General features: G+C 43.9%; 1 protein-coding gene across 1 annotated transcript; it reads right to left on the reverse strand.

Annotated features, from left to right (window-relative positions):
• Nucleotides 1-228: 228 nt before the first annotated feature.
• Nucleotides 229-16,462, reverse strand: LOC106140917 (protein serrate). Its single transcript, XM_060949317.1, has 16 exons — nt 16,269-16,462; nt 8,183-8,338; nt 7,156-7,287; nt 6,241-6,295; nt 5,773-6,024; nt 5,393-5,453; nt 5,054-5,187; nt 4,409-4,759; nt 3,967-4,325; nt 3,270-3,414; nt 2,822-2,923; nt 2,634-2,729; nt 2,030-2,521; nt 1,711-1,907; nt 1,199-1,537; nt 229-1,012 (listed from the first exon to the last, which is right to left on the reverse strand). The coding sequence occupies exons 1-16, from the start codon at nt 16,332-16,334 to the stop codon at nt 437-439; spliced, it is 3,513 nt and encodes a 1,170-aa protein (XP_060805300.1). The 5' UTR covers nt 16,335-16,462; the 3' UTR covers nt 229-436.
• Between the last annotated feature and the right edge of the window lie 3,498 nt (nt 16,463-19,960).

The raw sequence follows: 19,960 nt of genomic DNA on the forward strand, positions 1-19,960 counted from the left end.
AAGTAGGGACTAAATAGATTAACCGACTTGGTATTACATGGATCTCACAACTTTTTACGGTATAAGGACTGAGCTGCGAGGCTTGTTTTTTTTTTACAGGATGTTTTTGATGGCTATATTTTTTTATAAACCAGTAATCATTAGAGATCAGTCAGATCTCTGTCTTAGGGAACACCTGTTAAAATAAAACATAGTTTATTTTTAAGAAATTTTATTACAACGATCACATCTATTCAACTTTACAACCTTTACAAAAATAATCACTTGTTCATTTTATTAACCATCATACAAAAGTACAAAAATACACTCGTCAACATTATTTACAAAAATACATATTTACAAACGCGACTTCCTTCTAACACAATAAATAGCGGCGAGAAACTAGACGTCGTAGAGCTGGCGGCGGGCGAGCGGAGATCAGAGTAAGTACAGGGGGTCACACGAGCACGGTGAGGCGCTCGGGGGGCGCGCGGGGCGCGGGGGGCGCGGGCGGCGGCAGCGCGCGCTTCGTCAGCTCCTTGTCGCGCGGCGGCGTGTCGTTCCGCGCGTCCGCGTTCTGCGCCTTGTAGAGCGAGTGCGCGCGCGGCAGCTCGTCCGGCGGGCGGCGCGCGCGCGGCTCCTCGCGCAGCGGGTTGGCGTAGCGCCGCAGGTTCTCCTCGTTCTGCAGGTTGTTGGACTTCTCCTCGTCGCAGCGGCGCGACCGCTCGGCGGCGGCGGCGGCGCGGCGTCGGCGCACGAGCAGAGCCGCGCCGCCCACCGCCGCCAGCAGCAGCAGCGCCACGCCCGCGCCCAGCGCCAGCAGTGCGGCGGGCGCGGCGGACTGCGCGGCGGGTGCGGGCGGCGGCGCGGGCGGCGACACGTGCGGCACGCGCAGCCGCAGCGCCGCGCCCAGCAGCGCGTGCGCCGCCAGCCTGCGCCGCGCCACCAGCTCGCTGAGCGCGCGCACGGCGGCGCCCAGGGCGCTCGCCTCGCCAGATCCGTCGTCGTCGGGCCCGTCCTCGTCGCCGACCCACTGCAATAATGACATTTATATTTTTGCAAAAATGTATATAATTTCAACATTTTAGTTAATCAGTTAGCGAACGAAATAAACAATAAAGACTTTTAAACACGTTCAACAGTCTTAGTATAGGTAATTTTATCTACCTATTCATATTTATTTATATTTGTACTGATAGAACAACAAACAAAAACTCACTATAGCGAGATCTAATACATCGTCATCATCCGGGGCGAGATCACAGAGTAATACGAGCGGCGGCGCGGGGGGCACGCGGGCGGCGAGAGCGGCGGCCAGCGCGCGCCGCAGTGCTCCACACGCGCGCTCCACGTGCGCGCCGCGGGCCAGCCGCTCGCGGGCCAGCTGCAGCTCGGCGCGCGCGCAGCCGGGCGGCGGCGGCAGGCGCGAGCCGGGCCAGCACGGCGCGGGCGCGGGCAGCGCGGGCGGCTCCACACGGCGCCCCGACACGCGCCGGCACTCGCCCAGCGGCGCGCACGGTGCCCGCAGACACAGCGTCGGCGCCGCTGGTACGCACACCTGCACGCAGCCAGACTGGATTTTAGCCAACTTATATGAAATATATCAAAAGTATTGTCAGAACGTTACACAATGTTTGTAAGTTTAACACGATTGGTAATATATTATTCGACATATAGGTATTAATTCCACTGATTAACACGAAAATAATTAGGTGATGTAAAATGAGTTACCTCGTCGGTGCGGCAGGGCATGGCGTTGGGCGCGAGGCAGTCGGGCAGGCCGCACCACAGGCGCGTGCAGGCGGGCGCGCCCCCCGCGCACCAGCACGCGTTGCACCCCCACCACCACGTGCCGTTGTCTGCGCCGCAAGCGCCCGGCGCCGCGCGCTCGCCGGGGCCCTCCCAGCCCGCGCCCAGACCCGCTAGTTCTGCAATACGAAGCGAGATTTTGAGGTCGAGCAAACATGGATATAAGTTTTGATGAAATTGGACAATAACAAACCAACTGACAGGCAACGATATATGGTAACAAGATATGATGAGAACTCACGTTCGAGGCAGCGTCTCGCGGCGCGGTCCGGAGGCGGCGGACAAACGCAGCGCGCCGCCGCATCAGGGTCGCGCGCGCACGTGGCGGGCGGCGGACACGCGGGCTCGCACGCCGCCCCGAGCCGGGCCACGCCGCAGTCGTCGCCGCCCCAGCCCGGCGCGCACTCGCACGCCCACCAGTCGGCGCCGCCGACGCAGCGGCCACCGTTGCGACACGGCGCGGACGAGCAGCCGTCCAGCGGGCGGTCGCAGCGCGCGCCCGTCCAGCCCTCGCGGCACACGCAGGCCCGCGATCCCGCCGCGGCGACGCACACCCCGCCCGGCGCGCACGGGCACGCGGCGCTCCCCGCCGGCGACGCGCACGTCGCGCCCGTCCACCCCGCGGCGCACGCGCACCTCCAGCCCTCCCCTTCCCGTACGCAAGTGCCTCCATTACCACATGAAGTTTCGGAGCATCGGTCGATGGCATCCTCGCGAATGGAGCAAGTTTTACCTGAATATGAGAAAGGTACGCATTATAGAAAAGTCAGGGACCTAGATAATTCGAAATAGCTACTGGCATCTATTTCTTAAAAAAGTACAAAAATTTCAAATACCGTACTGACCTGTCCATCCGTCTCGGCAAACGCACGTGAAGTCGCCGGTGCCATCTATACAAGTTCCGTTGTTGCGACAAGGATTCACAGCACATTCGTTTATTTCTGTTAAAGCATAGAATTATAATTTTGATTTATTGATCACTATAAATGAAAGTTATTTCTGGAAATTTAGGGTAAGTATAGAGAATGTTTACCTGTATCGCAGTTGTCGCCCCCCCAGCCGGGGCGGCACACGCAGCGCGCGCCGAGGCAGCTCCCGCCGGCGCCGCACCCGCTCAGCGAACAGTCCTCGCTTCCTGTCAATACAAATGTTCATTAGATAAACAAATGTTTCAAGCAATGTCAAGGCGGTTGGCTCTTATAAGTGTGATAAGAAGAGTTCTTGCCATGGTTATAAAAGGAGGTCCGCTTATAACCATGGTTAAAGAAAATTAAACAGAGCGACTCCCATTAGATTTCCGTGTCCCTGTCAACGTGGAAACAAAACGCGTTTGGTTCTCATGGTTGTCAAACCAGGAGATGGAAATGCTTTTCGCCTCTAGCCATATCCATAGGAGAGAATTGAGGGGCACTCAGTGGCAGCAGTAGCCGCTCTGTAGTATGCCGGCAGAGGTCTACAGCTAGAACAAGCGGAGTACTGACTGGGCGGCGCGGGCGGGCTGGGCTGGCGCTGCGTGCAGTTCTGGCCGCTCCAGCCGGGTGCGCAGTGGCAGTAGTAGTCGCTCTGCGCGGTGTAACACGCGGCTCCGTTAGCACAGGGTGCGCCTGCGCAGTGGTCTCTATCGTCCTGGTAACATACATTTTGTTTCTTTGTTTATATAATATAATCTATGAATGGATGTTAGAGCCTCAAATAGAGCTAATTTTTTTCGAAATAGTCTGTAGTTTACTAAAATTTTTGTGTAAGAGAATCAATTTATAATTAGTTGGAGGTTTAACATATTTGTATCTATTAATTGAAATCATGAGTATAGTTACTAGAGAAATATGTAAGAAAGTGATGTGTTTACTTCTTGAAGCAAGCAATTATGCAAGTAGGAAACTTACCGCGCAGTACCGTCCAACACAGGAAGGCAGCTAAAAAGCAGAGGTGGTGTTAGTAGAGTTAGTGCGATACATCCGAAACCTGAATGAGGTTAGAATAATACAGTTACTTAAAAATATTATACAAAATACGGATTAATGATGCCGATGCCGTAATCCACAGAAAACGGGAAGAAAAAGCCATTTTCATAGAAACAAAATAAATTATTGCACAAAAAGTTAAAGCTATATAAAAAATCTTGCGACAATGATTTGGTAAAGTTGATAGGATGTTAACGTATGTACAAATACGTACCTCGCAGTCGTGGCCGGAGAAGCCGACGGGGCAGATGCAGCGGTAGGCGTTGCGCAGGTCCACGCACTCGCCGCCGTTGCGGCACGGCCGCGGCGCGCACTCGTCGATGTCGCGCGCGCACGTGCGGCCCGCGAACCCCGCCGCGCACGCGCAGTGGAAGTTCTCCACCAGGTCGATGCAGGTGGCGCCGTTGAGGCACTGGTCGGCGCAGTCGTCCACGTTGCTCTCGCAGTCGCGGCCCGTCCACCCCGCCAGGCACGCGCACGCGTACCCTCCCGCCGTGTTGTTGCACGCCGCTGCGTTCACACATGGGCCGAACGAGCGCTCCCGCCCTCCTTTCTCCGCGCACTCGTCCACGTCTGTCGACATCGTGCATTATATGAAACGATTTCTTACTTGACTAAAGCATTATTCTTTGAAAATAAAATGGTAAAGTACATACCTTCGTCGCAAGTGGCCCCCGTCCAGCCGGGCGCGCACTCGCACACGAAGTGGTTCAGGCGGTCGCGGCACGTGCCCCCGTTGCGGCAGGGCTGGCCCGCGCAGTCGTCCAGGTCCTGGTCGCACAGCGCGCCGCCCCAGCCGGGCTCGCAGGCGCAGCCGAAGCCGCGCGGCGCCGCCGTGAGCGAGCAGGCGCCGTGCGCGCACGGCTGCGGCGCGCACGGGTTGTCGACGCGCTCGCAGTCCACGCCGGAGAAGCCCTCGGCGCACGAGCACAGGTACTGGTCGGGCGCCGTGTTCTCGCATGTGCCGCCGTGTTGGCACGGCTCGTGTGTGCCGCAATAGTTTAAATCTATAAATTGTTGTGCACGTTAGATATTTATTCTAGCGATCTATTTTCGAGGACTACCAATTCATGTAAATGTAAACCAATACGAGATTTTGGGTTTGTTTATTGTTAGAGACACACACCTTTTTCTTAAAATGTCTTGCAGACTCAAACTTCCTATGTGGCAATACAGCCCAACAGAGTAAACTTTGCTCAGTTGGACTGTAAAAGGGTTATATATTAAGTTTTTAACTATTATCAGTTAGCAACTAAGTATTATTTAAGCTTCAGAGGGGATAAGTAAAATAGTGAGAGTACCTTGGTCACAGAGGATGCCGCCCCAGTTGGTGTCGCAGGTGCAGTCCCAGGAGGAGCCGTTGCAGTAGCCGTGCTTGCAGCCGGGGTACGGCTGGCACTGCGCGCACAGCTCGCCGCGCCAGCCCGGGCGGCAGCTGACACCAACATTCTTACATTATTATTCGTTCCTTGTTTAACTTTGTTACTAATTGACAATGTGAACCTATTCTAAAATTATGATAGGCACTTCATGGAATAAAGATCGGGAAAGCGCGCTGTTGCAAATATCAAATTTGGAGCTGCTCCCTCCCGTGAGCTCGTAAGGGAATGTTCCACAGATGAATATGGAATACTACTCACTCGCAATCTCCTGGTCGGTCGCAGCGGCCGTGAGTCGGGTGGCAGCCCTCCTTGCATACAGCTGGAAATAAACATATAAGTTCATTACAAAATCAAATCCTCCTGGCTTGTATACTGCTTGCCAGAAGAGGAGCCTGTTGTCCGCTTATAACACAATCTTGCAGTGAGTAAGACGCGACGGAATGCCACGACCGTGACACAGCGGTACATAACTAAGCTTCATGGTTGAAACTGCAGGTTGCTTCGTGACATTTTCCCTCACAGTAACCAGCCACCGCTGGTCTTCCGTCGGTGCCCGTGTTGGCGAGACGGACGCGCACGCATGGTAATTCATCCTGAATAACCAGTAGTCAAATCTAGCGGTAAGAAGAAGAACGCACGTTTCTCGCAGTTGTCGCCCTGCCAGCCGGGCAGGCAGTGCTTGTCGCCGTCGCCGCTGCACGAGTAGTGTCCGAACTTGTCGTCCCGCGGGCGGCAGAAGGTGGTGCACGTGGTGTTGAAGTAGTTCTCCTGGCAGAGCACGCGCACGCGGTACGCCACGGCGGCGGCCGCGCCCGCGTGCCGCAGCGCGTGCCACTCCGCGCCCGGCTCCACGATGCCCGACCACCACGCCTCTTCGATCAGGCCCGCCTCTGTTAATTACATTATACGTTATTACCACAGCCGTAAATATTTATCTAGGACATGAACTTCACCAATAGAGATAAGATCAAAGAGAAAGATGCTCTTAGAAAATCTTAGTAAATATTGAAATGACAAAGTCAATAGACCTTGCATAGCCTGGAGATTTTAGATAATTAAGGCAGCCTGTTGATCAGGCAAATCAAATCAAGGTAATATGAACTCACCCGGGTCGGTGTAGTTGAAGTCGTCGTACGCTTGAAGTATCAATGTGAAAGACCTCTGAAATAATACAAAATGTTTTGTTAGTACCTACACCAAATAATGTAGAAACAATATTATTTCTAAAAGGCAGTAAGTACCTAATGTGAAACAAAATGCAGACAACATTTGCACAGATTACATACAGCTAAAGACACTGATTGGTTGACGAGACATCGCTATTAGATCTCCTTATTAAAATGGGCACAGCGAGAGAATTGAGGGAATTCAGCGACGCTTCTTACAAATCCTGAGTTAAAGGCGTGGTAAAGGCCGTGCACTTTCCTCTTATGAGAAGCGCCCTATTATTAATATTAATTTAATTCTTTTGTAGAAACTCGTACATGGACTTCTTGATTCTCCTTTTCTTCTTAGTCTAATTAACTTCAACACGCGCTTTAGGTCTCGAAATCGGAACTATAATGCAGTTACCCTTATTTATAACACTTCTTACTATAATCCTGTTTTCAGGATGTGTCGCCGATACTATGACATCTTGGTCTCAACCAAAGACAATAATATCTATCATTTTTCACTGGGTAAGTTGAGACGGAAAATAATTATAATACTTATCATCTCACCTTAATTCTGTTTAATTTATATTTTTACTTGCACACTGTTCTTTATTTTATTACCTTTAGTATTATTTAACATTTATTTTTGCTCATTTACTAGCAGTTCACCTCAGCGAATGTAATAGCTTTGTAAATATTTTATTGTTTAAAATCTGCTTGGTTGGTGTGCTAAATAAATAAATATAATATAAAATAAACTTATATGTATGTATGTAAAATAAACTTAATATAAAACTTTTCTTGACAATTTATTTTGAAATGCGAGTAATTATATATGGATTAAAATAATAATCTGAACAGATTTACCGTCCAACGAAACGTGAAGGGCAGCGCGAGCGTGTAGAGCGGCTCGGCGAGCGTGAAGGAGTCGGTGCCGAGCGCGGGCGACGCCGCGCGCCCGAACGAGCACGCGCCCGGCGCCGCCGCCGACTGGTACTCCTGTGGGGAGCACGTCTTATCATTTATCCACTTGATGAGGGTGATTTCAATACCCTTATTAGGTATGTGCAAATCATTAAGCACCTATCTATTTTAAGTCATCATTCTATTTAAAGTGAGAGCCCTGGAGGTCTATGTTATAGGCACAACCTTCTACAGACCGAGGTCTTCATCGCTCTGAGATGTAACTTCAAATCGTCAATTGTTTTCATTGTTACTAATTATTTTTCTTTATTTATTACCAGTCACAATTTCGGCAGTCTGGGGTCAGTGATAATTTTTAAAGAAACTATAGCTCCGTTACGAGGCGAGTGTAACGTCGTTATGGCCTCCATGGTATGGCTTCAGACTTTTGTACATACATACATACATATGGTCACGTCTATATCCCTTGCAGGGTAGACAGAGCCAACAGTCTTGAAAAGACTGAATGGCCACGTTCAGCTATTTGGCTTAATGATAGGAATTGAGATTCAAATAGTGACAGGTTGCTAGCCCATCGCCTAAAAAAGAATCCCAAGTTTGATAACCTATCCCTTAGTCGCCCTTTACGACATCCATGGGAAAGAGATGGAGTGGTCCTATTCTTTCTTGTATTAGTGCCGGGAACCACACGGCAGACAGACTTTGTTTTTGAGATTATCGAGAGTTTGCGAGCGTGGTGATTAATTTTTCTCGATTCTGCCTTGTAGACCATAATGTCGGTATAAGCAGATACCCAAGTAAAGAAAAGACGTTTCATTGTCCAATGCTCGTGGCAGATCAGTCGAGGTCAGGTGCCATGCTCAGAGGTGCTGTTTCTCTCCATTTTTGAGATTGCAGAGGGCTATTCTGTTAAGTCTAAGTTCTGTTCGTCAGAGATTATAAAAGTAGATAGCACAAATCTCATGTATACCTTGAGACAGAGCGTGAACCGCGTGCGACAGGGCGCGGAGCAGCGCGGGGCTGCGCCGGCGCGCGGCTGCCCGCCGCAGCAGCCGCCCGCGCGCTCCAGCCGGTAGTTGCTGAACTCCAAGATCTGCAGCTCGAACACGCCCGCCCCCGCCACGCTCTGGAAACAAACATCACTAAGCTCTAACACGTGTGGGGTGCATCGTCTTGCGTTCATAACCAAAACATAACAACGTGTCAAATCTTCAGAAAGTGAAGGTTTGCGTCGCAGTTCATTTTGTTCATGTTAACGGATACCATTTACTGTTTTTGTGAAAATCCAGACTTGATTTTACCATTATTTTCCCAAACAGACTTTAATAAATCGACCATTAACATTAACAGATATTTAACATTATTGTTAAATATTCAGGCACTGCAAGACATGAACATAACGACAAGTACAAAATCAACTACTTTCTGACTGACTCACGAATCATTCATTAGGTAATTCTTATTTCAATCCTCCTAAAATAGTTGACAATATAACTTTTACGTGGCTGGTTTAAACGTCAATATAAAAAATATTAAAAATAATATTTAGTATAGCGCCAAGAGTACCCGAAATTGCCGAGTTTGCATGAATAGAGTTATGAATGTGGATGAAGCGAAAGAAGTATGCAGAGATTGTGACAAGTGGAAAGGTGTAGGCTCTGCCTACCCCTCCAGGAAAGAGGCGTGATGCGCAAATCTAAAACTATAACATAGAGCAACACATTAATTAGATAATTGCTAGAACACGGACTGTTACAAAACTGATTTAAAATTATATCACTGTTCTTCAAGTTTTAGATTCTAGGGTCTTGTGCCACTATAGAAAAAGTTTTTTTATTAACATACTTTTTAGTAACTAGTTTAGTTATCAAAACTTATTTATTCTATATTTCATTTTGCCATCTGTGATTCCGTACATATTTCAAATGTTATAAACCATAATACACTTAGTAAAAACTTAAAGGTGCACAATTTAATGCTCTTCCAAGAAACTCTGGATTGTTTGATCTTCACATTCCCAATGTAAGAGATTTCAACGCGACGAGCCGTGTTTAGCCAACTTCTGCTTTAAGCGAATATAAATAAAATCGAAGGGCGCTAATGATTCAAGAAATATTCATGGAACATTATCTAAATAAAACTACAGATAAACAGGTTTACAATATGTTCTTACAAAAAGGATATAAAAGAATGAAATCCATACTAATTTATAAATGTGAAAGCGTGTTTGTGTGTTTTTTTATCATTGAAGCGTAAAAAATGAAATTTTGTAGAAAGTATAGATATTTATAAAATGTGGAGTATTTTAGAGTACGGCAAAGGGCATAGGGTAGCTACTACTGTCCACGCGGGCGGAGCAGCTAGAAGAAAATAAAATAATTCAAAGGACTCTATGTGTCGAAAATTAAAATGATTATCATGAATGTAAAATAAAAATTCCTACTATTAACATAAATACTTATTTGAATAGGAAATAAAATATCTCCAATAAAATCATAAATATTATAAAATATCTTTTTTTATTATTAAAATATTTTCCCTGATGACTTGATCTATTAGATACATAATTTGAAGCTTTTAACAGTAGGGGAGCCCACGAGGCTAAATTGGGATTAACTCGAGCGCAGGTATATAGCGTACCATATATAGTAGGCTCATATACGGTGGGAGTACTCAATAGAGCACAAGGTATCCCCCTGTATATTAATCTGCCGCGCTTTAGTAAATCCCAAAATCCCCTCATGGGCTCTCCTACTATAAAAAGTCCATTTTGCGAGAGAGAATTTGATCACGTTGCGTTTGATCGCAGTGAAAACGTTTCAAGTTCTCTTTCTTCCCCGTACATTTGTTGATCGTTTAGTAACCGGTCGCTGTTTGAAGTGGATTTTTTTGTCAGTGGTAGGAGCGCTTGCGCAGTCGCGTCTCTTCTGCGCGAGAGTTGGTGCGCACCGCAGGCGCGTTGAAATCTTTTACATCGACAATGTTAACGTCAAACTGTCAGTTATTTATATCCTGAGCTATTTTTCCGTAAACTTGTCATAATTTCTACGGCTCATTCGGATTCAGTTTTTATAGAAGTGGAGTTAGAATTACACGTTCTTAAAAGCCAAAGAACATTATATCTTTTGTTATAATATATGTTTATCTGTAAGTTATGTGTATATGGGCTTTTGACGCCTAATAAAAGTAGGTACTTATTAACTAAAATAATTAAATGATCCGAGAATTAGGCAAACAAGGATGATTATATTTTCATCGGATTTCTAATCCGGATTGATGGTCCAGCATATTATCTTAGAAATACTTAATATTAATGAATCTATGAATCTGAATCTGCCACGTCTTTATTCTAAAGCCACTCCCTCCTAGCGGTGCCTGAACGCTTTGTTTACGTGTCAGCGGCCGGGCCGGGGGCGTGCCCGCGGGGGGCGGGGGGCGGTGGGCCGGCGCTACGCCCGCCCCCGCGTCCGTGCCTTTGAATACCGTTAGAATGTCCGTACGCGACGGCGATACAGATAGCGTATCTCGAGCGAGACTAAAGGCTTGGCAAATAATGGGGAGGCGAATTATTGCATCTGGGAGTTGGCTACTTATTTGTCGGCTATTTTGCGGTTTCTATATACTTTACTGTAAAGAGTATAGTTTGTTTTTCATTAATTTATACTAGCTAAATAAAGAGGAGATTGTCATTCACATTTGCAATCTAAAAGTAGGCACTTATAACGACAATTTCCAGCAGGCCTTTCACTGTCCAAATAGATTAGCAAACAAAACCTTTTTATTAAGAGAAACACAATACTAATATAATATATCTACATATAATGAGAGCGTTAAGGAGTATGATGGGTGTGAAATTGAGTGACCGGATAAGGAACAGCGTGATAAGGGAATGTTTTGACGTGAAAGAAGATGTAGTTTCAGGAATAGAAAAGGGTAGATATGTTAAGATGGTTCAGTCATGTGGAGAGGATGAATGAAAGCAGGTTGACTAAGCAGATATACAAGGAGAATGTGGAAGGAAAAGTCGGAGTGGGAAGACCTAGACGAACGTATCTTGACCAAATTAAGGACGTCCTGGTAAAGGGTCAGGTCAAAAGTACCCGAAACCAAGCTCGCTTGCATGAAGAGAGTTATGAATGTGGATGAAGCGAAGGAAGTATGCAGAGATCATGGCAAGTGGAAAGAGGTAGTCTCTGTCTACCCCTCCGGGAAAGAGGCGTGATTTTATGTATGTATACTAATATAATATTTTAAGTTTAAGTTTTACTATAACACTGTAATTGTATCTAATGGTTTTTTTAAACATATTTCAAAGAATTCACTGGCAAATTACAATTACCATACACTTATCCTGTTCTACAATTCTGCAAATTCATTTTCTGTCGCAGTAGAAAGAAAGAAAGAAAGAAAAATCTTTATTTGGCGCAAGATGTAACATTACATTTTGGTGCGCGGCATGTTGTCTATTAAACTTAGGTACCTTTTTTTTTATAATACAAAACGTCAAACGTAATGATGTTGTCAAGTAGTTTTCGTAAAAATTGAATCAGTCACAATAGGTACAGTTTTTGCACCTTTCCACAATTTGTTTGACTCAATATTCCTAGCAATTACCTACCCAAGAAACCTCAACATCTTTCCATGTGGTCCTTTCATCTTTAAATATCACTATATATTTACTGTAGGTACTTGCCCGGCATTTTTATTTAAAACTACAAGTCTCAGTTGCTGACACATTTTACGAAAGAGTGAAAAATGTTAAGTTCCAACTTGTGGAGTTCATGTACACACATTATGTAGGTATACCTATATACACGATTACGATTTATACGATATCCTTATTGTTGTTAGACTTTCTTTATCATGAATTATTTTAACACCTTTCTTGACAAGTAAAAATTTATTCTTTAACAATATACCAATCTCAACGTATGCATACATTATTAAAGCTTTAGATCTCTATCTACAGGTGGAGGTACCTACTTGAAAATTAATACAATGATTTTTGAAGTCAAAACAACAGATTATCGGAGGTAATATATTACTATTACCTACCATAACTTCAGAATTGTAGATTAAATCATTGAACTGAAATTTTAGGTAAATATTTGGTTTTAACGTTAGGTACATTATTTTAATAATAAGAATTGTTCTAAAATAGTTATACATCCAACATTGTAAAAAACGAACAAAGAAAATCAATTTTTTTTCAATTTACTTTATTTACAAGCTTTTTCTTTCTTAGTGGCCAGCAGTTCCTACCAATTACAAATATTTTATACAAAACGGGAAAGAGGATTGTTGATAGACAGAAATTAATTAACGTACTACTAACAAAATTAAGATTTAAAAAATAAAGCAAAGACTTTCTAAAGATTTACAAGACTGGCTGGATTGACGTTTGTACGTTGTAAAACTGGATAAAGTTAAGGTCAAAAAGAAGAAAATCCGCACGATTAGCTTTTAGATTAAGAAATTAATAACTTTTTTGGTGACTTACTTCTATTACATTATTTCGTCTTAGTTTTTAATTATTAAAAAATCACTTGTTGGCAGCTGAAATCTACAAATTTTTTATGGTGTGCACATACATTTTTCTCCACTATTACCTAAGTTCTCGCGGCTACTTTCCTGTTGCCTGCGTTACAAGCCTTTCCTTCCACATGCATACGTGTATGATTACATTTTAAGCCAAGTTTTAACCACACATTTGTCCACGATGATGTGCAGAAACAAAGGAATAATTAATTTATAACCACATTCTATCGCACTCTATGAGCCACAGAGCCACAGTCGTCGTCAGACAGCCGGAAGCACCACCGATTGATATTATTTTCAGCTTATCTTCCACACCACATCGTCAGAGCTTACTATTTTATACCGGTTTTAATATATTTTATTTATCTTTCTATTATTATTTATCTTTATTCTCGTTGTTTTTCTATTGAATTCTGCATCGTTAATTTGAATGAATATAAGAAAAGCTTCTCAAAAATTCCGAATGTCTTAATCATTAATTTATTTCTTCTCTCCCCAAAATCAACATAAAGTTCTCTGTCAGACCCAATGGTTTACTGGTAGATAATGCTTCTAGCATTAAGTCCGCCAATTGTGCTATACATTAGTATTTTGTGCAATGAGTTTTAAAGTTTAAATAAATAAATAAACAATAGGATTGTCGTTTTGATGTGATATAGATACACGTGGATAAACTTTTAATCGGTGCTTGTATGATTTGATGAAATACATGAAATTCTTTACGATTGTGTTAAGTTTCGAGAAAACCGCGGGCCGTATTCCGAGCACGTAAAGTGACGCGTCTCACTCAACTCTCAATAATGGTTGCTTGCTATCAATGGCCAGAAATATATTTCGTAGGTGCTACGACTACATATGTACTTACAACTGAATTGTATAATAACAATTGTATAGTAAAAAAAGAGTAACTGAAATATTTAGAAAAGACAAAAAGCCCTTCTGGCGATTCGGAACCAATACAGGAACTTATGTTTCTCCAGCTGGTTCATCTTTTATTACCAGTTTTCGATTTGTTTGGGCGAAGAACCAGCACCCTTTTCGGGCTGGTGTCCATTTGAAGAGCGCTCCGTTCTGTCCTTTTAAGGGATTTTATGTCCGTTTTAAAGAACTTTCCGTTCTGTTCTTTTAAAAGGGACACTAGCCTCAAGAAGGTTTAGTGCTTCAGTAGTTTGTAGCTTTTTGGCAAAATACTTATTTGATAGATATAACTTAAAATATAATTAAAATGTAAAATGACGTGAAAAGTTCCTTATTAATTTTTCGAATTAAAAATTTGTGAGATGTAAATTCACATTGTTATCATTACAGTTAAAAAATGTTGGTCATATCGTCAATCAACTAAGGGCGGTGCTCGACTTCAAGGGACGCGTATCCAATTCATTTTTAAAATAACCAATGCAAAGCAGGCGGGGATAGTTGAAGAGCAAGCATGGGATCGACGGGGACTTTTGACATATTATTTGTATTCATAAATTAGAGGTTTGTACCAATTTTCAGCTCTATGCGAATTATTGCAACCTGACATGTCTATTCTGACTGGACTATGATATACCTACCTAGTTCTCAGGGGCCTCCGATTAAACTTTGTAGTAACTGAAGTCATCGCTTCACTTTGTCTCTGTGTAAAACATAGTGCTTAGCTTCTCTACTTGACAACACTTGGCATAAAATTAAGAAAGTTATAAATTTCGGTATTTTCATGTTGAACGGTACCACCCAGTAATATCTACATAATGTTTAAACGCTAGCCATTTCTCTTAGTTATCCACTTAAGACGCTGCTTCGGATATGTGCATTTCTGTCAATCTACCGTTGGAAGGCTATCTAAATTGTAGATTTTGCGGTATATCTAACAGTAGACGTGCTTTAAGCTCTAGCTCCACATCAATCGTGGTCGTTATCCGCCGCGGTTGGCAGGCGGGTCACGTCCGCTCTGTCGACGGCCAGAACACTCACACGCAGGATTCGTGCCGACATTTCTATTCCCAACCGATGACTGCAATTTCAAATTGAGAAGTTATCTGCAACGGATTGTTTGATCATTGGACACCGTTGGCAAAAGTTCAAATCCTTGAAAGATATGACCAGTTAAGCATTATCTTCATTGTAAACTTGAGGCAAACTTACAATGGAGATTAAGAATCTATACTTATATTTTTCAGAAGAGTTTGTTTGTTTGTTTGGACGCACTTGTCTCAAGAACTACTGGTTCGAATTGAAAAATTATTTTTGTGTTGAACAGAACGTTTATCGAGGAAGGCTTTAGGCTATATAACATAACGCTGCAACTATTAGGAGCGAAGAAAAATTGTAAAATGTGATAAAAAAAAACGGGGGAAATTAGTCATCCTTGAGGGATTCAATGATGCCCAATATAACTATTCCACGCGGACAAAGTCGCGGGCACAGCTAGTAAATTAATAATCCTTTTTAATTTAATAAATTTCGGTCACAAGTAATGAAGAGCACTTTTATTTCCGAAATGAGATGTTGTGGAATTCTGTTACACAGCTTAAAGCCTCATTAGTGTCGTAGGGATTTGGCGACGAAGCCGGTTGCAGAGCGAGGGTAAAAACTGTGGGAACAGCGACTATGTATAGCGCGTGCGCTCCAATAAGGAAACTCGTTCCGGACGCCACGGAATTCCGACGCTCTGTGAACCTCGCGCCTTTAGCGAACCGAATAATTCAATAACCCAATATCTTATTAAATGTTTTATGCACGCCATCAACGATTTATCTATCTCCAACAAAAACTTTCACAAGTCCAATGTAAGATATTGGATCGGAACCTGTTCCGCAGCGTCCGCGCCTGGTGAGCGTAGCAAGCTCTTCACCGCACTCACGTTTTCGGTGTCCCGACTGCTCGCAGTCAAAACTAACACAAATTTCGATACCTCCTTATTTGCATAATTTTCATCATATTCTTACATTGTCTATTTCTTTATTCTTTCTGCCCCAAAAGGTCTATACATTTCAGCTCCTATTCTTTACGAGAACTTGTTCAGTTTTGATTCTTTATTTGCGTACCTATGTCTTGTTGTTTATAGCGTCTTTATTTGATTTTTTCAGTAAGACCTTATTAGATCAAGAGCTATTGTTAGAGTCTTCTTGTTTAGATCTAGCAGTCTGCCTAACCTTCTCACTTAATTTGAATCAATTTCTCTGAGTTTGGAAAATCTATTTTTGTTTTTAATTTTTGTTTTATAAAAATTAATTTGATGGATCACAAAAATTTACAGTTATTTCCTGTAAACATTGGTTTAATGCTGTGTTAGTTATATAAATCACCACATGTACGTGTCTTGGACCTACTGTCGGTGTAGCTAGATGAATTGAACTTATGTCGATCCGGTAATTTCTAAGAGTTTATAGATGATTTATTATTTCAGGGTACTTCTGTCTCAGAGATTGAAATTTGATTTTACGCGAGAAGAACTCGAGTTTTTAAAAATCACAAAACAACCTAGCGTCTCAAAATGGGGAATGCCGGACAGGTGTTTATTATATGGCACGTACTGGAAGCAAACAGGCGAGGGCGAGGGCGAGCAGCAGCGGCCGACGCCGCGCGCGCGCACACAGCATCGGATCAGCGCAGCGCGCGGCGCCGCCTCGGGCGCGCCTCCCGCATGCCGTCGCGCAGTCCACCAGTTCACTGTGACACTAACACTGCACTCTCGTCACGTCGCGCTCGCGCGTGCGGTCTCCTCGGGCGTCGGAGAGCGACTGGCCCGCGCCGCCCCCTCGCCCCGTGCCGCACTGATTTGTTTTGTAGCAGCGTGCAGTCTGCAGCGCGCCCGCGCAGGCCCGCTCCGCTCCGCCCCCGCCCCGCGGCGGTGGGGCTGCAAATTTGCCGATACGGCACTTACCTATATTGCCACTCCCGAGCTTTGAGAAGCTGAGGTCACAAGTTGCGCTATACGGCTAGGTAAGCACTAAATCTGAAATGCTATTTCTTAAAGGAGAATAGAAGTCAACAGAATTGCCTTCTATTATATTTTCAATCAAAAGAAAGTCTAATAAACTTGAGATTATTCTTTGAGGCGATAGGACATATCTCAATCTTAGTTCCATCATCAAGCCATTTAGATGAGCCTTTTAGTCATTTGAGATATTTGGCCCTAGGTATCTACCCCGTTATGGATAACAAGGTGATATAATGTAGATATATACGTATTTATTACTTAATTACTTGTTTTCGAAGTTATGTAAAAACGTTTGGGAATTTTCTAACCTTTTTTTACAGACTGAGCTTAACAAGAACACAATTCCAATTACCTATTTATTATAATGATCAATTAGGTAAACATACGAGACGTGACGCAGCATCATCGTGGCACGCAGGTCACGCAGGCTCTGTTTCCGCCGCCGCGGCCGCAGACGCGAGTTCCCACGCCCCCGCTCACGTCGCCTGCTCACACGTCACCCGCGGGGGACGACACGTCGCAAATATACACGGTCTTCAACTCATTTGCAGACATCAACGGGTTAGTATTTAAAATATCGAGATGAGTAAGCATGTTAGGTTTAAAAAAGGCAATGCTGAAGTATGTATATCGTACCTTCATTTATAAGATAGTAGGCTTTAGATGGTTAACTAGAATGTTTCATAGGTGCTCTATATTTACGTAAAATTAAACTATGTGTCACTATAATATGTTAAATGTGTAATTACATGCCGCGCTTTCTTTTAGCTCCTTCGTAGTCCTCAAACCACATGTCTAGCCCTACAACAATATTATACAAGCCGAACCACTTAGCAATAATATTTTTTAAGAGTTTCACTAGGTCAGTAATCTATTTTGCCTATCCGTGTCTCGGGCCCATCGTGGTGGGAGCACATCACCGATCGTGTAGTATAATAGGTGACGCAGGCGCAGTAACGAGCGCATTGTGCGGGTAATCAGCGGCTGTCGCCGAAACCCGACCGTTGTCTGCCACAGACAGACGGACAGCTGTTATGTTATGTATAAATGCATCCGATGCGGGGCAGGGGTCACCGGACTTGTCTGATAGATTCCAGATATTTGGGATCGATGCCTTGCAGCTCACCCGGATCAATATTATACGTTAGGTGGTACGTCAATGGTAATATTATTTGCTTCCCATTTAGTACGTTCATTATCTGTGGATAGACTCTGATGATTTAAGATCAAGTTAATTGAAAAGTCACTTACTTAGGGAATGGATTCTTCTACCTCTTTACCGCAGTAGATTCTTAATGCGACGACTATCCCTGCATACACTTTTGCTTCGTCCACTTTTTTAACACCGTTCATGCGAGCACTTCGGTTAAGGATAGGTACTCTTGATACTTTAATTTAAGATTTGGTTAATTGAAAAGTCGCGTGCAATAGAAGCCGTTACAACAACGTCTCTTAATTACCTACCAGATTTTTGATAATTAAGCGCAGCAATTAAGATGTATCGCAATCACGAGCGCCCGCAAATGAGTCGCAATAGAGATCGGTCGCGGCGGATCGCGAGCCGGCGGTTATCAATTAGATGGAGTCTCGCGGACAGTATGCTAATACGGCCCGCCGGTGGCCGCTGCGGTGCCGCGTCACGCCGCCGGCGCAGGGCTAGCTATGTTGTGACCAAATGTAAACTTTACATGTTTCTTCCCATCAATAACGACAGGCTTCAACTACTTTGATAAAATTTTTACAAAGTCTTATACAGGTTTGTAAACGCCTTCTGTCTGTATATTTGTTAAGAACTTCATAAGAGTTTGTTTACTATAAAATTTTGCAAATGATTTATAAGCCAACTAGAATATGGAAGGTTCTGTATGCAGAACTTAATTAGGTACCTGTTGAGTAATGGTAGTGATGCACATGGCAATGCGATAGACAAGAGGCACAGCTACTGCGCTGATCCTGTATGAGAAGTGGGATTATATTTTTTCTTCGCTGCCTTATACAATCCACTTCAAACTTTAGTTGAGCAAAATAGTTTAGGTTATCGATTTGTTTATTCAGATAATCTTGATGTTAGCCAATCTCAGAAAAAAGGTAACCCTAGCCTGGAGGTGAGGCAAGCGGTACACCAGTAGGGGGAAGCAAGGGGGGATAGCTCAGACGTGGCAGATAAATGGGCGGAAGCGGCGAGATGTTATCCCGAGACACATCCGTCGGGCCGCTATCGCAGCGACAGCCGCCCGCGACGGATCGCCGGGGCCCGGTACTGCCAGGTGCTATGTTATGTTTTGGATCTAACTAGCTTTTTCTTCTAATTCCTTAATTAGTTCAATTTTCACCGAACCAAATCTTATTTGTGTGCCGTGTGGTTCCCGGCATCAAATAGAAAAAAAGAATAGGACCACTCCATCACTCTCCCATGGATGTCGTAAAAGGCGACTACGAGGTAGGCTTATAAACTTGAAATTCTTCTTTTAGGTGATGGGCTAGCAACCCGTCACTATTAGAATCTCAATTCTATCTTAAAGCCAAATAGCTGAACGTGGCCTATCAGTCTTTACAAGACTGTTAGCTCTCTCTACCCCGCAAGGGATATAGACGTGATTATATGTATTTATGTATGTATGTATGCAAATCTTATTTAGTTATTGATTCTAGAAAATCATATTTTGAAAGTCTCCAAATAAGAAGTAGATTTTTGTGTCCCTTGTGATGATTGATTTTATCATTAGCATCTATATGTGTTTTGGTATTATTGAGTGTGATTGAACGTCTATTGTACAAATCGCGGTTACATTATTCAGACCAACTATTTCTGAAATTAGTTATTTAAATAGGAGTAATTTTGTAATCTGTGTTGGATATGAAACTAAGAGTTCGTAAGCACATCGTCAACAAAGTCTGATAACATGATTACGTGTGGCCACTCGCCCGCATCATAGCTCTGGTAATTGACATAACAACGCAATTAATTCGCAGCGAGCGCGTCTCGTCGTGAGAAGACAGCCGCTGCGGCGGTTTGTGGAGCACACGTAATGACACGGGGTCATTAACACCGGGGAATTAGCTGACCAAATTACAGCAGGCGAGTAGCTGGTCAATGCTCGCGCGCAGCAACCTAATCTGCATACAAGCATCGTGGAGAAACTCACACGCACGATCATAGCGCCTGTGCCGAGGAAAATATGAATTTAGATTAAAAGTTCAGTGAAGTAAATGAGTTCAAGTCTACTAATCCTGCTTTAAATATTCAAAGCGTGGTCTTACATTTTAAACATTTTAGAAAGAATA

This window comes from Amyelois transitella, chromosome 18 (genome assembly GCF_032362555.1).
Source record: "Amyelois transitella isolate CPQ chromosome 18, ilAmyTran1.1, whole genome shotgun sequence".
Taxonomy (NCBI): domain Eukaryota; kingdom Metazoa; phylum Arthropoda; class Insecta; order Lepidoptera; family Pyralidae; genus Amyelois; species Amyelois transitella.

Coding starts and splice junctions, on each gene's coding strand:
- LOC106140917 (XM_060949317.1), bottom strand. CDS start 16,334: ATGCTGTGTGCGCGCGCGCGGCGTCGGCCGCTGCTGCTCGCCCTCGCC. Junction 7,288..8,182: donor GGTTCACGCTCTGTCTCAAG/GTATACATGAGA, acceptor TGCTCCCCACAG/GAGTACCAGTCGGCGGCGGC. Junction 4,326..4,408: donor GGGGGCCACTTGCGACGAAG/GTATGTACTTTA, acceptor CGATGTCGACAG/ACGTGGACGAGTGCGCGGAG.